The 19,828-nt window shown below is 50.6% G+C and overlaps 1 protein-coding gene across 1 annotated transcript in view; it reads right to left on the bottom strand.

The window, feature by feature from the left end:
- The window catches only part of ONECUT2 (one cut homeobox 2), a 45,609-nt gene extending 32,611 nt beyond the window's left edge, over positions 1-12,998 (bottom strand). Inside the window, exon 1 of the mRNA XM_042910532.1 lies at positions 11,771-12,998. Coding sequence (XP_042766466.1) covers positions 11,771-12,998 — 1,228 coding nt within the window. The remainder of the gene's footprint in view (positions 1-11,770) is intronic.
- Between the last annotated feature and the right edge of the window lie 6,830 nt (positions 12,999-19,828).

Here is a 19,828-nt window from a genome sequence, read left to right as displayed (position 1 = left end):
AAGAAACTGCTTTAATCAATGTTTATCAAATAGATTTAAAACCAGTTCTTAGATATGATTTAAACATGTTCCTGTTCATTCTGACGGCAAAATTTGAACAAAGAAAATTATTTTCTATTTTAATACTGGCAGTGAATGCTCTACCACATTTGTTCTGTTTTTTGGACTGTATTTTCATGCAAGAGCCACTTGGAATTTGAAGATGAATTGTCATAAGGAAGACAGTCTCATATATCACATCCTTGACTTTCTTTTAAAGTGGATACACTTGTCTGTTCCTGTGCTTGACCTCCCTGAAACCACTTTAGCAATAAATTAGGCTTCAACTAAAATTCCTTAAAATAAAGCAAAAGTTTCATTTTAATTAGCTTTGAGAAGTCAAGGGCCATATTTTTACTAGAAATCCAAAGAGAGGTGAGTTGTGCCCTATTATAGACCATAAGGACCCATCTATCTGTCTCTTTTCTCTGGAATAAAAATACAAAGAAAGCAGAGCAACTGATTAAAAAATGGCCAGAGTCAGGGGTCTGTGCCTAATGTCAGCTCTCACCCTGGCTAGGCCCACCTGTCTCCACTGTGTGACCTAGAGGAAGTGACTCAACCCTTGGCCCAGAGAGTGGTGCAGAGGTTCTTAAAGGGAGCCCATCAAACATGGATCTCAAGAAATAGAACCCAGTTTCAAGACTTATTGGAGGTAGTGATGTCCCTCAGTTGGCTCTCCCTGCAACATTAGTGCTGATACAATGTGAGAATATTGTTCAATATAATGAAAACCATGTTTTCAAAAATCAGCATGTAGGTAGGGGGAAAAAGCATCCATTTGTGTACACCTGTGTGGGGCAACTAGACTGTAAACCTGGAAAGAAAACCCAAATCTAAAATATCTTGTTGAGAGCTGTAATCAGTGTCTGCACAAGCTAGTAACATGGGGAAAAACAGTTCAATCCCTCAGCCCTCCCAACAGAGGTAATGCTCTTCCTCTTCCGAAGGAAAGGGTCGTTTAGCATCTTTTGTCCTCTGACTTGGCATCGCTTCCTCTCGCTCTATTATCGGTGACCTCACACAGAGAACGGAAGCCATGGGGCTCGAGAGGAAAATCTGAAGCCCTGTTCTGTCTGGGGCGCCGAGATCTACAGAGCTGTAGCTACTGTTCAGGGTCCTGCCTGAATTTAACCCGAGTAGAGGAACCCATTTTTCTTCTCTGGGTTGAGATGGAAACTCGCTCAGACCGCAGCCCAGGCGGGCAGTCTCTGGGGCGCTCCGTGGCGCTGTTCGTGGTGCTGAATCCCGCGTCGGGCGCGGAGGCGGCAACCCACCCACAGGCGCTAGGCAGCCAGGGGCTCTGGGCCGAGATCGATGTGAGGCGAGTCTGGAAAAAGCTGCTGCCCACAGAGATACGGTCAGCTCCACAGTTTGGCTCCAAATCTAGCTCACTGGCTCACTTCTTTGCAATTGCAAAACGGCTGGTTCACTTTTCTTTCTTCCCAGGGGATTTCACAGGCCCACCTCTGGCTCGCTGATTTGGCATATCTCTTTCCTGATGTCCTCCCTGCCAGTACTAATTCTCTCCCACTCCCCTCCTTTGTACAATATATTACCTTTGCAGAGCACCTTACAGTTGGTAGAGTTCTCACTGGCACCATCAACTGAGGCATTTCTCCTACATACATAATAACCATTCCTCTTCTCTCCCACAGATATTTTTTGCTTTCTCCACCCCTTCTCTCCCAAGAAAGAGGAGACTATTACTTCAGTGTGCCGAGTGGGCAAATCACCTTACCCATCACAGCAGAACCAATGAATTAGGAGAGGCAGAGGCTAGAGTACCAGGGAAAAAGGAAAAAGTCCTGCAAGAAATTCCTAGGGAAATGTGGGTAGTGGTCAGGAGGGTGAGGAATGGGGACACAGATACTAGGAACAAAGTAAAGGAAGGGGCTTGAGCCTTGTGGGAGGTGCAAGGCTTATTGCAGTTAGAAGACTCCCGGCAGGTGGCACTCTAGCTCAAGGTGCTCTCTGTAGAAGCCCTGACTATGCTGGGGCTGCATCTCAAACCTTCTTTCTGCTAAGAACTCCTCCACCCCACCCCCAGCCATGTTTGCAGGTCTGTCTTCCTCTTGATCCAAGCACTTATCCAGACTATATTCCTGCTAATAAGCACTGTTTGCACAATTCTGTTTACTGTAATGCACAATGAACAAAACATAAATAGAAAAGAGAGGGTCAGTGGGAGGATTTTTTTTTTTTTTTTTTCTGGTGTGATTGATGGTGCTTAGATCAGAACTGTTTAATCATCAATAACATGATTCAGCAATTGGGAAATGTAAACAGATTGTGCAACTGCTTGCTGTGGTCAAAGCCCTGGAGGGGCCTATAGGGCTGGGCCAAGCTTGGGGAAGGCAATGCCAGCAGGATGCCCCCTCCCTCCCACCAGGGCAGAGCAGGCTCTGCCTACAGCCTGACTGGTGTGACCTTTGGCTTTTGCAGCACACACACGATTGGGCTGGGGTTAATGGCACTTTGCAGGGAGCTCCAATTGAGTAAACAAAAAATGCCTTGCCCTGTTCTAATGGAGCACATTATTATGAGGCCTAAGCCTTCATCCAGGCCCCTGCAGCTGCTCTGCAGGTCAGTGCTACCAATAAAGCAATTAGCCAATGAGAAAACTCTTCTTCCCCGAGGGGGACTCTGAGGGCTTGTTGCAGTTGCTGTGCTTTGCTTTGGGTTTTTAAACAGGCAATCCGAGTTGATCTGAGCCTCTTACATCAGACTCCACGATGAGGACAGTGAAATTGTGTGTTTGCTGAGTGTGATATTTTAAGGGACTGGTCCCTTGCTCAACACAGCCCGGAGAGCTCACTGCTTCCTGTTCAATTAACCTGAACCATAGCTGAACTCTGCCCTTTGAACTCACTCAGCAGATAAATACATTAGCTCACCTAAGGAATCATTAATATTTTTCAATCACAGAAAACAAACATGAATGTCTGAACACAACCCAAAAGCTAGCCAATTAGGAATAATGCATGTACCATGTTGAAAATAAAATCAGACATGGATTATTTACAGAACAAAAAAGGGTCAAGGAAGAAATGAAATGGATTGTACCAACAGTTCTGGAAACAAAGGGGACTTTCATTTTCATATCTGCAAACATGAGGGATACTGATCAATAGTTAGCAACTCCTATTCCATCTATACTGCTCTGTAAAAAAAAAAAAAAAAAGAAAGAAAGAAAGAAAGAAAGAAAGAAAGAAAGAAAGAAAAAGAAAAAAAAAGAAAAAAGAAAAAAAGTTTTACCTTATTATCAGTCTGTTTTCTACCCACTTCTATCAGAACACAAAACTCCAAGCGCTCTTTCTTCTGAAGTGACTTCAGTGTCCACGCTCAAATACATAGTCCAAAATATTGCATTTCTGGGGACAGTTCTATTGTATTCCTGATTTGCTATAAATGAAGCAAAATAATTTTTATGGAAGTATTAACTGCTTTTAAGTATGAGCTTGAATGAACCCAGCTAGTGGCTTGATTGAAATAATTTTACAGTAGAAAATGATGTTCTTGAAACACTGCTACTCTAGCATATAAACAGATTTTCTTTTGTGGAAGAGAGAGAGAGAGAGAGATGCTAAGTGCATCTATTTTGTTCTTAACCCTGCATGTCATCTTAGAAGAATGAGAAAAACATCTCCAACCGAGTCATTACACATTTCAGTTTGGTTCAATTTCACTTCCCACAATTCTGCCTCCTGACCCCTCCCCTCCTACCCTCCTTTTCATTTTTGTTTGGTTTGGAGTGTGGGCTTAATGCCCAGCTATCCTAGATGAGAACACTTAAAGGAATATCACAAGCGCGAAGGGTAAATCTATTGAACGAGGGTCTTTAACTATGTGGTTTCCTTAAAGGGAAAGGTTGGATCAATAGGATCAATATGAAAGGTTTCCCTGGCCCTGCATAAAAGGGTAAGGGCTTCTCTTTTCACTGGCTTAACTTTACTCTCTGACAAATGCAAATCAATGGATCTGTGTTTACAACAGATTCCCTAACAGACTCAACTTGGGTAAAGCCCAGAGCCTCGCCCGGAGGGTGGGGAGTCCAGGATCGCTCCGGGAGGATGCTCTAGGGTAGGGCTTCATGCTCAAGGCCCTGTGGGTGGAGTAGGGAGTGGGCTGGCAATAGCTACCAATCGCAGTTAAAGAAGGGGGCTGGCTGCCCACTGAGATCCTGCTGCTGCTGCTGCTGCTGCTGCTGCTGCTGCCTGTGGAACATCGAATAGGGTCCTCCAAGGATGTCTCAGCCCAAAGATTCCCAGGATCTGGTGAGCCAGTCAACCCTGGTTCCTGCTATATATAAATGTAGGAGGCTGACTACACAGAGGCAGCTGGCATGAAATATCTAAAATTGGAGCAGCCCTTTCTTAGGTGGTAACTGGCTCTCTTAGCAATGGCAAGGCAAACCACTACAACTGTGGGTTCTTTCCCCCTTAATTTTACCTTTCCCTTTAAAAGTGTGATGCTTTCCAGAGATTACATGACTTCAAGTCAATACCAGTTACAGAGAAATTATTTTTCTTCCTGCAGGAGAAAGTATATGTATATTTGATTACATGAGCCAAAGTCCAATGCTGATTAAATTACGTTGGAGGTGTGCTTCCAACCCAAACAAAGTCTGCTTTCTGCAGAAGAGTAATGGATCTTCAAATGGCAACAGAGGCATCAGGGTGGAATGCAGTGCCTCCCTTCCCTCCGGGGCAATTTGCGTGGGGACAGTTTTTCATAAAGAATGCACACAAGTTCTAGGAATCCTGCTTCCCAAGTAAGACGATCTCTATATGCATGTCGACAGCCTGCCTCTGTGCCTTGCCCATCCTGCACCTTGTCTGGCACCAGATGGGCTGATACAGAAACCTATGCACACTTTTCAGTTGTTGCCTTGAGTGAGACTTGGAAAACAAAAAGCCTTTCCCAAAAGCACGACAGTGGGGTAGGGAAACAGAGTGGGTGGTGAGGGGTGCTGATGGGCTTCTGGCCTATCTTGAGCAGGCTCTGCACCTGATAGCATAAATGACCCCAGTAGGCTTCTTCATAATGTTCTCTTTGTCCACCAAGAAACGTGTCCCCTGGAGGAAATGACTTTCCCCAGGTGGGGGGGGGGGGGGGGCAGAGCACCTCTGAGATGGTCAGGGGCGAGGACAATCCAGAGAGTCCACAGATAAAGTTTAAGGCCCAGCGTGTCTCAATACTCACCCTTTTCCTCAGGGTCCTTCATCCAGGCAATTATTTCTATTTATTCCCTTCTCATTTCCCTTCCTTTGGCAAGAACCCAGAAATGAAATCTCTCTGCTTTTCCTTTGAGGTTTTCCTTCCTCCAGGGATTCCCCTTCATGCTACCACTCTCCCTGAAGACAGTTTCTGCCAACACCAGCCACCAGCCACCAGCTGTAGTGTGGTGGGGTCCAGTACTTTCTTCCTTCAACCTCTTTCCTCTGATATTCCTTTAGAAACAGATTCTAAAGGCCAGAAAACCAAGAAGTGACCCGACAATAAGGTCTCAGATTGAAGATGAAAGCAAAACAGGCTCTCCTTCCCCCAGGGTTCAGACCCCTGGTACCGCTGGGCAGATGTGGCTCTAGAAGGAGGTAAAGCATTTTTCCTCTTGGAGACAAAATCTGAGGCAATCAGTTTCCCCTCTGCCCTACCCTCACCATTCACCAGAATCCCTGCCCTATTCTTGGGATTCTAAGATGGGTATGGAGGAGAGTCTAAGCCTGCTCACCCCTCCCAGAACCTAGGAGCTCTTCACGTGGGGCCTCTGGGGAGGGGGGCAGTTGTCTTCCCGACCTGAAGGATGCCGCTCAGGTATTCTTGTTTTCTGTATATGACCGTGTGACCCACGTTAATGTGTTTTTTGGGGCGGGGGGCTGGTAAGATATATCCTGACTAGGAATCAAGGTGCTATACCAAAGCTCCCTTCTTTAAGGAAGTCCACTGGTGAGAAGGGGAACCCCGTCTCTGGGAATGACAGAAAGAAATACCAGTTCACCCTCTGGCACCCCTCAAAGCAGAACAATGAAAGATTTTTCTTCTTCTCTCTCCTTCTTCCTTTCCCCCATTTCATTCTTGGCAAAGGAAGGAAAACACTCCTTTCCTTCCAGATTGAGACCTCCTCTTGAAAGAAAAACTTAGCTTTCACCGGTTGGAGGATTGAGAATTTCAAAAAGCCGGAACAATTTAATTCCTATTGCACCCCTCCATTACCATCCAAGCTCTTTCACCCTGAATTTCAGTAAAATTCACCTTAGTGTTCCTTCTGGAATAAGCCACCATTTGGCAAGGGGAGCAGTGTGGCACAGCGTGGACATCTTCCAGGGGGGAAGGAAGGAAGAACTCAAAAGTTCTTTCTTTTTCAGTCACTGCAGGTGCCTCAGGGAAAACCTCTGACCCGAGTCTCAGAGCACAAGTTCTCTCCAGCTGGTGGGAAGGGGTGGGGTAGGGCTCCCCAGTCTGATTTTCTTACCTTCCTGCCCCAGCCGGTATAGGAGCTAAGGTTCTTCCCCGGTTGACCTAATTAGCCCAAGGCAGACCGTTCTGAGGGATGAAGCCCAAGCCTTTGTCACCGGGGCCGCATTTGAATGCCCAACTAATGCATCAGTGTAGAACGTCTGCGAGTAAGAACACTTTAGTGCGAATGTTCCCTTCTAATGAAAACAAGGAAGGGTGCGAAGGGATCCGAGGATCGGGAAGCTGCGCATTTAACAGGGAGCTTTAGAGACGTTTCCAAGTTGGGCTTGATCGTCTCCGCATATCGAGAGGGAGGTCGAATTTCCTGGGTGGGTTTAGATGGAAGAAAGAAGTTGCGCCGGACAGTGTTTGATCCGCCGGGGGCCGCTACGGTCCCCCGAGAACGAGAGAGCTGGGAGGGCTTCGGCGGCGCGTCCGGTGCAGTTCCTTCGCGGACTCAGCCACCTACAGAGCCCTCCGTAGAGAGCTCAGAACGCGGTGTGCGCGCGCGCGGGGACCACGGGGATGGCTAGCAGCTCTGCGACTGGAGAAAGCCTTGGGAAAGGGCTAGCTGGGGCCGCGCGGTGGAGAAGCCGCAGCCCGACCCGTGGGTCCGCCGGGAGCCCGGAAAGCGGCGCGGCGGGAGCGCCGGGGAGACGGGGCGCTGGGGAGCGGGGGCGCTGGCGAGCGCTCTGCTGGGAAGAGCGCGCCGTCGGGCTTACTGGAAACGCGCCGGATCAGGTTCCAGATCAATGAGATCTGGGTCCACACGTTTACGTTATTGTTGCCAGCATTAATGCTCTTTTAATCTTCTAAACATTATCAGCATCGATCTCCCTCCATATACACATTTGTTTGAGAAAGTGACATAACCACACGGTGGAAAGCCTGGAATAAAAATAAATGCACAGCCGCTCGCGTCGAGGGCGCCTGGCGGCCTGGGCTACTTCTCTCGCTCGGCTTCACTACCCTCCCTCGAGTCCTGCCTTTTCCTCCCGCTCCCGCTCCCCCTAACGCGTGTTAGAAAGGTGTTCTTCAGGCACCCGGGACTTGACCACACAAGAACAGTTGCTTTTCAATTATTAATCCGACGAGCCAGCAGGCGAAAACATCTTGTGTTCCGTATGGACGGACGGGGATTGCGCTCGGTCTCTAGAGCTCGGATCCGAACTGCGGGGAGAAATGGGCTGACCTGGGCCGGGAGTCGCACTAGCCGGAGGGAACTGGGGTGTGAGGCTCTTAAAATGAGGTCCCCGCCTCTCCGCTTAGAACATGCCGGTCGGCCAGCATTGCCCAAGACTTCCCCGCGCCAAAGGAGACACGCATGCCCGTGGTGCTCCTGGCAAAAGCCGCTGGGGACTGTCCCGGCCATGCTCTGCCGCTGCAGGCGTCAGGTGGCCCAGACGATGCGATAGCAGGTTGGTGAAAGGCATCGGCCGTTAGAACACAGTTGCTTCTACAGTGGCCGCTGGGAGTTGCTGTCTGAAGAAGGCCTTACGTCTGTCAGCCACCGGGAACTGTGGCAGGTTCCTAGCAGGCCGCCTTGCAAGGTGCAAACCTTAGTGCTCAGAGGCTCTGCTCTGTCTTCAGGGCGTTGGAGGAGACCACTCGCCTGCCAGGAAAGCCTCGATTTTCCTCTGAGAGGCGCCCGTCCAGTTTTTGCCTGGGTTTTTTCAGTCCCTCCTTTTTCATGTTTGTGTTTGGTTCAGAGGCTTCTTGGGCTCAAAGCCAGGGAATCTTTGGGTTCAAATCCGCGGGATTTTGTCCTTGCTGCATCTTGCTGGGGTAACGCAAACTGCCTTTCAGGAGCCTGCCTCTGGAACCACTGCCAACGAGGCCCAAGTGGGTGCGATTACAACCACTTGCTGCCTTGGCCACCCTTTCCCAACGAAACCGTTTACTTGGAGTCTGTTTCTCTGAAACGCAGTGCTGGGGCAATTTGAGTTTCCCTGATGTCTTCTCCCTTACCTTTGAAATGCCACCCTCGGGTGTGGATACACCCAAGTAAGTTGGCAAGGAGGAGATAGACCTGTGGGAGGCAGGTACGTGTGGAGGGAGGACCTGCTTCTGTTGTGCTGGGTTTGCTTCACCTAAAGGCGAGCTCTGCAGGAGCTGGTCCGAATCAGACACCTTAATTTTGAGGTCCCTCAAATCCCTGTATGCTTGGGCCTCTGGCAAGACCCAAAGGGGTCAAAAATGAGAAAATGAAAGGGAAACTAAAAGGAGATTATGGGAGAGAAATGGGGCCTAGTTCTGGTGAGCTGGGGTGGGGGTGGGGAGGCAGGAGCCAGCTCTCCCAGGCTCTGGCTTGGCAGTGAGCCTCAGCAGCCCTGTGGAGCCACTGGGCTTGTTTAACCCCAGAGCTGAACCGTGTGGGCCCTCAGCGGCATCCCTGCGGGGATTCCGATCGATATTCCTGGCGAGAAGGCCTCTGCTTTTCTTCTCCATTTGCTCCTGTCCCCTAGCGCTCCTGAGCACATAATACCTACTTACCAGTCCTAGCTTCTGCGTCGGTGTCTGAAGAGACTGATCTACTGACCCCAAACTGAAAAGCCTCCTATGTAATAATAACCACTCAACACACTTGTAGTTGCTGATCAAATGGCCAGATAAAAAGGCTAAAGCTCTTGTCCCTTTTCAACTCGGGGTAATAAAACAGACACACATTTGAATGCTTGAGCAAAGCGGGGTCCTCAGCAGGATTTCCCACTCGCCGAAGGAGGCTTTCAGTCTCCTGTGCAGGTGGCTTCAGGGCTCCTTCTCAGGAAAGCCTCCACGCTTCCGGAGTCCAGCCTCCGAGGAGTATGCCCGCACCGTGATTTTCCTAGGGTAGGTGGTGGGACTGGAGACCCCCAGGCACGCCACACTCTCTCTCACCCCAGCAATGCTTGAGCCACTGGAAAAGCTGAGGAGGGCTAACAGATAAAGCATTACTTGCCCCATCACTTTCAGACATACATGGGCATAAGGCACATGGTTTCTTTCTTTCTCCTTTTCTTTCCTTTTTCTTTCTTTCTTTTCTTTCTTTCTTTCTTTCTTTCTTTCTTTCTTTCTTTCTTTCTTTCTTTCTTTCTCTTTCTTCTTTCTAAAAGCTCTGTCCTTTGCTGGACAGGCGTGAGGGGGCGGCAGCGCTCTGAGATGGTCTGGAATAGAATAGATGTCATCCTGCCTTTAACTGTATCCTCCACTCCAGCTGCCACGTTCCTTCTGGTCGCCTGTGCCCAGGAAGCCAGCCTATGCTAGACATTACCTGAGAGGGGCTAGGGGGGTGTTTTCGGGCCTAAGACAAAGGGGCACCACACTGTTCAGAAGTGTCAGTAAGCCTCCAGTATATTTCTCACCGCTGCTCTCTATTCATTGCTCAATCTTTCCCAGGAACCAAGAGCAAATAGGAGAAAATTGTAGGAGAGAATGAAGAGTAAGCTAAAAGAGAAAGATCAGTAAACCCACACAAAAGTATTAGGAGTCCATCGATTTAGGGAAGCTTTTGGGGGGATAGCTAGTTTTTTTGTTTGCTTCTTCTTGTTGTTTTTTTACCTTTTCAAATCAGTACTGTGGGGCGATTACTGCTTGAAGATCAGAATCCTCCAGCAGCCGGCAAAGGCGGAGGCGGTCAGAGTGGAAACGCCCCCTCCCAAGCCTGGGTGAACACGCCCCGGCCCCATCCGGCGTCGGTAGAGTGCACCCCATAAGTCAGGCTCAGTGGTGCGGGGAAAGCCCCAGGGAGCGGGAGAGGAAGCCTGAGCTTGCGGCTCCGGAAGCGCGTTGTATGTAGCTGGCTCCGAACCGTGCTGGCCGCACGCAACGCACAAGCCACCTCCCGCACCCATGTAAATCACTGCCACTACGATTTGTCCCCTTTGGTAGCCCACCGATCTGGAGAGATGGGCCCAGTGCAAGAGAAACTGCCCATCCGGACTTGCAGTAGGGTACCCTGTGTCCTCCCCAGTGGGGCGCGGTGAACCTCTGCCTCTCTGGGACGGCGGCTAGGTCCTGGGGGGAGGGGGGCAGCGCAACTGCCACGCGCACCGCGCTGGGTCTGTGCGCACAAAAGCGCGCAACTCTGTGCCAGTCGCAGCCACTGCTGCGTCCTTCTCTCTCGCTCCCGCCGCCTACACAGGAGGTATCCTTGCTCCTAGAACAATAGAGGGCTGTACCTCGCGGCTCGGCCGCTAGAGGAGGCACAAAGAACCAAGCCCGCACCAGAACAATGTAACCAGCGCGTCGACCCGTCCCCTCCCGCGGGCCGCCAGCCCTCCCCGCAGCCGCGCTACAGCGCACAATCAGCGTCCGCTTAATGCAAAGGCGGAGCCTGTAGCCGGTGGCCAAGATGCATTAACTAACCTGCATCTTAATTTTTCAGCACCTCTCTTCAGGAGCGCCTAGCTTCTCTCCAAGCCAAGCCAAACCTTGGCAAATCCCAGCAAAAGCTGGGAGCCGGGCAAGATTGGCCCGCGAGTTCGTCAGGGAGCTCTGCATTCTTGTTTTTTCTCCCAAATCCTGGTAGAGGCGAATGTGTTAGTCCCACCCTTCGTCCTTCCACCCTCCCCTTTCTGTAGGCAGAGACGTGGGAACTGGCCGAAGCCGGCTCCTTCGGTCACAAACTCCCCACGCCAACCCCAAGGCCCGAGCTGCGCTTGGGAAGCGCTGTTGTAACCTAGCCACCCGTTCCCCAGCGGTCAAGATTGTGACTCCTGCTAATAACTAAAGAAGTTTTCCTGCTATGACGGGTAGGAGGAGAACGCAGACTTTTTTTCCATTCTGAAGAGCAAAACCCCTCAACTGCCTCCAAATAGGTGGACCAGGCAGCCTGGAAAACTGAAATGTATTGTCTCAAGAGTTCAAGTGCACAGGGCTTTGAAAAAGGCCAATCCTCAGTCTCTGTGAGTCTTGTAAAGAGAAGGCTCCTAGTGAACACTGCATACCCCCCGTCCCTTGTCCCACAACTAGAGAAGGTCAGAAATGGAGGGTAAAATTGGCACATTCAGGGGAGGGTGAATGACACGTGGTGGTGGGGGGGGGGGGGTCGGTCAATGAAAGCTGGAAGACAGGAGGGGGGGAGAGAAGTAAGAAAATGCACAAGAAAAAGAACAGAAATGGAAGAAGGGAGGAGAAAGAGGAAATGACAGTAGAAGAAAGAAATTCGAGAGAAAATAGGAAGTGCGTAGTGAAGAGGGGGAAAGAACCGAGACTAGGCGCGCTGACTTGGGGCCACAAGAACCCCGGAGCCCTCTCCACAGCAGCCTGGCTCCAGGAGACCCTCTGTGCTTACCTGCCAGGCGTAAGGCGGACATACGCTGGAACTCGGGCTCCTGCAGCCACTTCCACATCCTGCGAAAGGTCTCCCTGCCAGATTTGAGTTTACTCCACGGTTTTGGGTTCCGGAGCAGGTCGGAGAGAGTCCCCTGAGACCGGCACAGCACCCTCTGCGCGAAGATCGCTTGTGGGATGCTGTAGCGCTTCAGCTCGGCGGTGATGCGCTGGGCCACCTCTTTGGTGTTGATCTCCTCCAGCTGACCCGATGTGGCAACCTGCGAGCCAGACGAGGACGAGGGTGGCCGCTCGCGGCTGGGCGCCAGCACCGGCCCGTGGGACTGAGCATGGCCGGGGTGGTGCAGGCCGTTGAGGTGCGACATCATGGCCGCAGGCGGGGTGCCCAGGCCGCGGGACAGGTGCTGCTCACCGCGGGTCAGCATGGCAGTGTGGTGCGCGTCGAAGTTGGGGCTGAGCATTTTGTCGTGGCCCGGCGGCCCGTAGTTGGGCAGGCTCTGCTGCGCGTTGTGGAGGCCGCCCAGCCCGTTGCCCAGCGGCGTGGCGGCCAGCGGGGACAGGCTCTGGCTCATGCCGGGCATCTCCTTGTAGGGGCTGTAGAGGTTGTTCATGGCCGGGAGCCCGCGCTCGTCGCGCATGAGGGTGAAGCTGCCGCTGACGTTGCCCGACAGGCGCTGGTGGTGGTGGTGGTGGTGGTGGTGCGGGTGGTGGTGCGGGTGCGGGTGGTGGAACTTGTCCGACACGGTGGAGATGGGCGGCAGCGGCTGGAGCGGCGTCAGCGTGGTGTAGGTGTTGCTCATGCCCATGCCGGGCGGGGACGAGTCGCAAGACATGCTCATGGCGTGATGGAGCGGGATGGAGAGCTCGGGCCGGTAGTCGCCGCCGTCCAGGATCGAGGCCATGCTAGTGACCATGGCCGAGCGCGATGCCGCCGCCGCTGCCGCTGCCGCCGTGCCCAGCTCCTGGTGCGCCGTTGGCGGCGGCGGCGGGCCCCGCAGCGAGCCAGCAGCGCCGCGGCCCGCGTGGTGGGGGCTGGGGCTGGCCAGCAGCTCCTGCTCATGGCTCGGGCCCCCGCCGCCGCCCCCGCCGCCCCCGCCACCGCCCCCGCCGCTGCCGCCGCCGGCCGGCCCGTGCAAAGTGCCCAGACTTTCCATTGTCAGCTCCGGGTTCATGGCGCAGCCTTCTAGGTCTTTGGTGAGGCATCGATAGGCGGTGTAGGCAGCCTTCATTCAGTCCATCGGGGCCCGGGGGCGGCGGGGGCGGCGGGGGCGGCCGGCGGGCTGGCAAGGCGCGCGTGGCGGAGCTCGGTCGCGGGAGCGGAGGGAGGGCGCGGGAGTGCGTGAGTGTGTGGAGGGGGAGCGTGCGTGCGGGTGTGCGCCCCGGGCTGCGGGCGGGCAGGCGGGCGCGCCCGGGGTGGGGGCGGGGTGGGGGCGGACGGGGCGTGCGTGCGGGAAGGGGGAGGGGGCGGGGAGGGAGGGAGGGATCACCGGGCCCCACCGCTCGGGCCGGCGCGCTGCCTCGCCATGTCCGAGCCCGCTCCGGCGCCGACGTCTTCTGTTTGGGTGAGCGGGAGCTGTCCAGAAGGGCTCTGCCGCTCGCCGGGGCAGCCAACCTAGCCTCTCGGACCCGGGGCGGGGCCGCGCCCGATGGGCGCGGCGAACAGCCACTCCAAGTACGCGGCTGCCCTGGGGGGCGGGCCTCCCGACTGCGGCTGCCAATGGCTGAGGAGGGGGCGGGGCTGTGCTTTTCAGGTTTGGCTGACGGCTCTGTGCCTTTTTTTCCTCCTTTGCCACTAGAATCGAACGTCAAGGAGAGGGAGGGAGGGGAAGAGGGGGTAGTGGGGAGAGAGAGGCGAGAGTGCGAGCGAGGGAGAGAAATTATGCTAAAGATGCTTCGCTGTGTCCCTCTTGAGCAGCTGCGATCTGGAGAAAAGGGCATTGCTTTAGTTCTCCTTGCCTCACCCCAAAGCTTTTCTGGAGGCTAGAAAGCCAGAACGTACTGGCTTAAAAACAAACCCAAGTCTCCCAGCAAGCCACTTCCTCAAGCGTCTCTAGCTGGGGGGCAGTAGTTTAGGCTTTCAAAATGCAGGCGCTTAAGTATTCTAATGCTGGGTAGATTCCCGAGACCGGGGCGTGCATAATCTGCTGGGCTAAAGGAACCCCAGCGCCCTCGCCGCCTAGGAGCTGCGGTCAGCTTCGCAAGCCCACAGGCGGCGCGGGCCACCGTAATCCAAGCAAAGTTAACACAATAACATCATTTAATTACCCGGCGAGCCCATAAATCTCCCAGTTATGAGGCTTCAGAAGGGCCCTGTTAGATTGCAAAACAAAACTAGAACTCTAGGAGCTGAGGTTTCAAGGTGACCAAATGCTCCCCCCATTAGCGACTTGGAAAGAAGTGGGGGGGGGGGGGGCGGTGTGGCAAGATTGTTGCCGATGCCTATAGTGAGCAAACTCCTGGGAGCAGGGAGTACGTAAACCTTGCGGGACGACACCCGCAGATTTTTTTCCTAACGCGCGGGCGCGCGCGCGGGCGGACACACACACACACACACACACACACACACACACACACACGTTTCTCTCGAATCCCTAGAAAGGAACACCTCAGGTTACGGCTGTGGGTAGATGACACGGACTCTCGCCCGATATCTGTGTATCCAAAACTTGTTTCTGAAAAGACAAGAATCCTGGCGAGTTTTAAAACGCTCGAAAGCCGCAGCTTTCAAAAGTGCACCTTCGTCTATCCAGAATTTCCGTTGTTTGGTAATCCTGGGTCGGGGACTGGAAGTGGAGCTGCGGAGAAAGGAGGTGGAGATTTCTGAGGCCTGGGTGGGGGTGGAGGGGTGGCTGAAGACAGGGAGCTACCCAGCATTGAAACCCTTAAAAGTAACAGATTCTTTTAAGGCAGGTTGCGCTCTGTTTGCCTCCGAAGATTCAAGCTAGCTGAGGTTGCGCAGATGTTGCCTTTGTTTAAAGAGACAGTAATTAAGGACAGGGTGGACATAAGTTTGAGAAGCGTGACCTATTTTCTTTTGATCAGCTGTCAAAAGAAGAGCAGGGGGTCTCCTTAAGACAGCCCCCTCCAACCACTTCCAGCTGTTAGAGAAAACTTGATAAGAAAACAAGGACACAGCCTGAGATACTGCATGTGTCTTCCTGGTACTAGAGAAAGGTTTGATTCATTTGGAAAATAGTTCTTAGTCTTGGTGACCTTTTGCGGCTGCCCTCCTTTCCCTTCTAGCTACAGAGCAAAAAAAAAAAAAAAACAAAAAAATCCACCCCCTCCCACACCATCCTGTCACATGAATGTACAGTGACGTTATTCATAGATCAACTTTATTGAGGTCTGTCCAATACCTTGCCCATCATTCTTTCAAGTAGCTTCTGCTCTGTGATATCAAAGCCTGGGTAAGAAAGTGGACGGTCCTCTACTTTGCTAGACATACTTTTCTAGCTGCTCACATCTTGAATGTCACGAATTTAGACAGGTAAAAATAACTGCTTTTTTTTGTTTCTCTGTCTTTCCTCTCCCCCTCAACCTTCTCTTACTGTCTCTCTTTTCACTCCCCAAATGGCAGCTGGACATTTGGGATTATTTGCAACAGTTAATGTTTGAAAACTTACCGAGTTGAACAAAAGTTCCCAAGAGTGCAACCTCTTGTTGGTCTAGGAGTGCTCAGAGACTGAAATAGGGCAAGAGAGAAGCAAGGCTGGGGCAAGAGTCTGTCTGATGGGACCCAAAGCTGAACATAGCCTTCCCTGCCCCGGCTCCAAGCTCAAGGAGTGGCCAATGACCCCGAGCTGGGACCCTGAGTAGGCACTGCCTCCATACAGAAACTTGAATATGTAGATTTCCATTAAAATAATTTTTCAAAATGATAAACTCATTTACCAGGCTACCAAGATAAATCTGCTCCTGGGAATTGCATTTTGGTGTGCCTGGGTCACGTGCTGGAGAGTTGAAAGGTGAGTTGCATATTCTCGCTGCCTTGTTCCCTGCCTCTCTCCCTCCTCCCTCTCTCCCACCATCCCTCCCCCTTCCCTCGATCAATATTGGCGATCTCAGGGAAATCATGAAATCGTATTGGCTTCTTTGTGTATAATTTCATTGGGCTAGATTAAAGCAGATTTTTCACGTTGTTTTTCTTAATGATGGTTTGAGGTTTTGTATTTCAACCTAAAACCCATTTAAAAGGAAAATTAATGTGCATGTTTAGTCAGCATCTTAATTTTTACTAAATTAGTCTTGCATGCCCTTTCCCATTCTTTCTAAAAAGGAAAAAAATTTATTTTCTACCCGAAGATAATTTTAAGAATATCAGTTTTAATAAGATTTTCAAGTGTGTTTCAAAATATCTTTGATGTTTCTTTCTCAAATAAAAGGAAGAGTTGCTTTCTGACTGTCCCTTGTTTAGCACCCGTACTCTAACCTTCAGAAGTTGTGTAACTCAGAATTTTTTTTTAATTTGAAGTTACGCTCCTTTTCCCTCCTCTCCTCAGCATTTGATTCACAAATAGACTGCAGAAATATGGTAACAGGAGTGCTAGTTCGTGACTATTAAAACGTGGACGGTTGTACCAGCCATTATATCAGGATTAGGATATCCGTTTCTTAACATACCACATCCGCAGGTCCAATTTTCTTCAAAATCAGACACTTCAGTGAGTAAGAAGAAGTCTGTAAATAAAATGCAGCTTTGACAACAAATGTAAGCTAGTGCGTTATAAAAGAAAAAAACTTTAGTTAACAATTATGGGAATAGACTGGAAATTTTTACTGTCAGAGCTTTTCATGTGTGTTTTCACATTAAAAAATTTTTTTTTAGGCTCTGAGAGGGAGAGAAAGGTGAACATTCAATTAAAAGAGACCCTATAAATTATTCACCAAAAAAACCCACATTAAAATAAACAGACTACAAGTAAACCCAATCTGGATAAGGGGCCCAACGGCTTTGTTTTTACTAAAAACAGTAACCACAGCCCAAATCCCAAGAAGAGGGGGGGGCTGTTTATTTCTACCCAAATGTTCAAAATGCTGAGGAAGGTTTTGTGTTGGGCAGAACACATTTGTGCTGCAACTAGGTTTATCAGAGCAATACAAAAAGACATAATGGTGGGTTGATTTGGACTATTTTATTTTTGTCCTTCCCCAAACCATCTGGCGTGTGAGTGTAGGGGTATTGATCAGGATCTGTGAGCTGCAGACCCCATGCCAATCCATAGCGTTTCTGGCAATCAGTGTCGCCCATGAATTGCAGCTGTCTGTGCAGCTCCCGAAAAGAAATCTTCAGAAAAGTCCCCCCCTTATCAAACACTTCATCCGTTCAGGGGTAAGTCAATATCATTTCTTTGTCATTCCGTGGGCGAGGATTATGCAGGAGAAAGTTTTTGTTGTCCGTGGTAGCTGCTGCTGAGCCTTTTTTTTTTTTTTTTTTTAAAGGAAGGAGAGCAATTTTCTAGCCATTGAATGGTAATGGTTTTCCAGAAAGGCCTCAAGCGTTTGTATGAATCGTACAACAAATGCTGTCTCAATATTGTGGGAGAATTTTAAGAGGAGGGGGGAAATTCTTATGTTGCTATACACAAATAATAATGTGATAATAGAGGGTTCCTTTTAACGACGGAGAAATTTCTCCTCCCCGCCCCCCCCCCCCTTTTCTTCCGGAGCCTATAGTGATGAAGACACCGCAAGTCTCTGTGATTACACTTGCAGATGGACGGTGGGTGCTTGTGGCGGAAAAAGGAGCCTTCGGAATTGTGGCTCTGTTTGATATCTCCATTAGCTTCAATTTTATTCTGCCCGAAAGCGCAGGCTGGTTGAGCACAGGGAGAAAAAAACTAAAACCGAAGCCCAGCACCACTAACTCCCTTCTGCCTCTCAGCTCAGAAATTCTCTGAAACTCTGCAGATTCCAGTTAAATCTAGGAAAGGTGTTTGTTTGTTTGTTTTTTCCCCCCTAGTGTTTTAGGTGGTGAGGCAAAACGGGTCTTTTTTCTTGAACTCTCGTCTCCCCTGCGTCGATCTGGTTAAAAATGGAAAAGCCAGTTTACTTGTAAGCTGCCAGGGACAGCCCTTAACTTTTTGGTCGACACTGCGCCGGGGTGGAGGAGCACTTGGAGTGTGTTAGTGTTCTTCCCACACTCGGCTGGCCTCTTAGGAAAAGAAAAATGAAGCCACAAGAGTTCTGGCAGCTGGGGGAGCGTTCTCTCGGGGCCCCCAGAGCAGTGCCTGGATTCGAGGGTGGGGAGCGTGGCTGCGGGGCCAATCCAGCGCGGTGGCTGGGCTGGGGCAAAAGCCACCACAGCCTCAGTAGTCGGGCGCGGGGAGTGGGCGGGCTTGGGGGCGGGGGGAAGGAAGAGGAGACCCCCCTAGCCGGAAGAAAGTTAGCACCTGCTCCCGGGGTGCGGGTCTGGAAGAGCAGCGACAGCCAGAATCGCGAACTCCGCAGGTCTAAGTTGCTAGAGCGTCCACCTGCCTAGTTTTAAAGAAAGACTGGGACTAGGTCTGCAGACCTTGATCGTTCCCCCTCCATTCCCACAGATAGGAGATTGTTGGAGTTTTGTGCTCTCAAGGACACACACACACACACACACACACGCACACACACATTTCCGTCTTCCCTTCTTGCCCTCTCCCGGTTTCCCGACCCCTCGCGGGAGGAGTTTGGGCGGAAGTAAGAGCCTGGGCCTCTGAGACGGACAGAAGGTGACTGTCGCCGTAGTTGAGTGCTGGGATTGCCCAGGATATTTTTCTTCCCCCGAACTCGGGGCCCACCATACAACCTTCTCTGGGGCCACCCTTCGGTTCTGTTTTCGCGGCTGCTCCCAGTGCAGAAGCTGGTGGGAGATAAAAATTAACGGTTGGGGAAAATGAAATTCCAAAAAGTGAAGGGGAATTTGAGGATTGGAAACTGCAGAGATCAGAAGGCTTCTTCTTCTTCTTTTTTTTTCTGGGGGAATACTGGGGAAGCGAGGAGCCTGGAGCACGGCTCTCACAGGAACACAGCTTCCTCTACAAGAACGTTGCGCTTGTATAAAGCAACTTGTTAGCCTGAGAACGAAGATGAGTTTTATGCTCACCGGCCTTCCTTCCATACCTGTCCTATGATTTCTCTCCCCCAAAGCCCTGTAGCGTCGGTTTTGAGCTGTGTGAATCCGCAGTCGCGTTTTCTTTTAACAGTGGGTTTCCAACAGTACAATTCGTGTATGCTTAAAATAAAGTTTTTCTCTCCTCCAGTTGTCACCCCACAAAAGAGAAACTGGCGTGAGGTCCTTTTGTTCAGGCCAAGTTGTGCGTGAAATCTTTTTGTTGTCCTTTCAAAGGGAAGGCAAAAGTTGCAGTTGATGGTAAAAAGGACAAATTTAACTCTCTGGAAGTGGAGCTGTTTTCAAGTTGCCCTGAGACACTAAACACGGGCATCGCTTTTTATTTATTACCTTCTTAAGACGATCATTTATTTGCTCTGGACAGAACCACTTTTGATTGAGGATTCAATATTGTTTAGGCATTAATACAAATACCTAGCACTTCCTCTCTCTAGGAAAATAGGAGAGTTTAAAAATTTTTGTGTAATTTCAATTGTCTCGGCTACCATGTAATCAGAAAAAGGGCACAGAGTACTGAAAAATCAAGAGTTAGCCAGCTTTTAAACTTGAGAAATATTATTTCCGATCTCTAAAGATAATCTATTTGAAAACTAACAAAACCAATCGAGGGGTTTTAAATATTCATGCGAGTCAGGCTATCTCTTTTAAAAGAAATCACATGGTATATATTTTTTAGTTTCCGTGCATATTAGCTCGGAAAGTAATTAAATGACCGAGTGAGTCTGAGCTGATCTTTCAAGGTAACACGATCAGAAGTAATAGAGCACAGTCAGATTATTTCAGGAGCGTTTTATTTTGGAAAATCGCTTCGATGCTACTTTTTAGGAATTTTGAATTGTTTCGCTTCCAAACGTGTAAGAAAAAGCAACTCTGGCCGACCACAGGGTTCAGACGAGGCTGTTTAGTTACTGTGGGGGCCGTGGGGGCTCGAGGAGCGGGACACGGTCCCCG

Source organism: Panthera leo, chromosome D3 (assembly GCF_018350215.1).
Source record: "Panthera leo isolate Ple1 chromosome D3, P.leo_Ple1_pat1.1, whole genome shotgun sequence".
In the NCBI taxonomy this organism is placed as follows: Eukaryota; Metazoa; Chordata; class Mammalia; order Carnivora; family Felidae; genus Panthera; species Panthera leo.
Note: the sequence above shows the minus strand (reverse complement) of the source record. Positions and strands in the feature narration are given on the sequence as shown.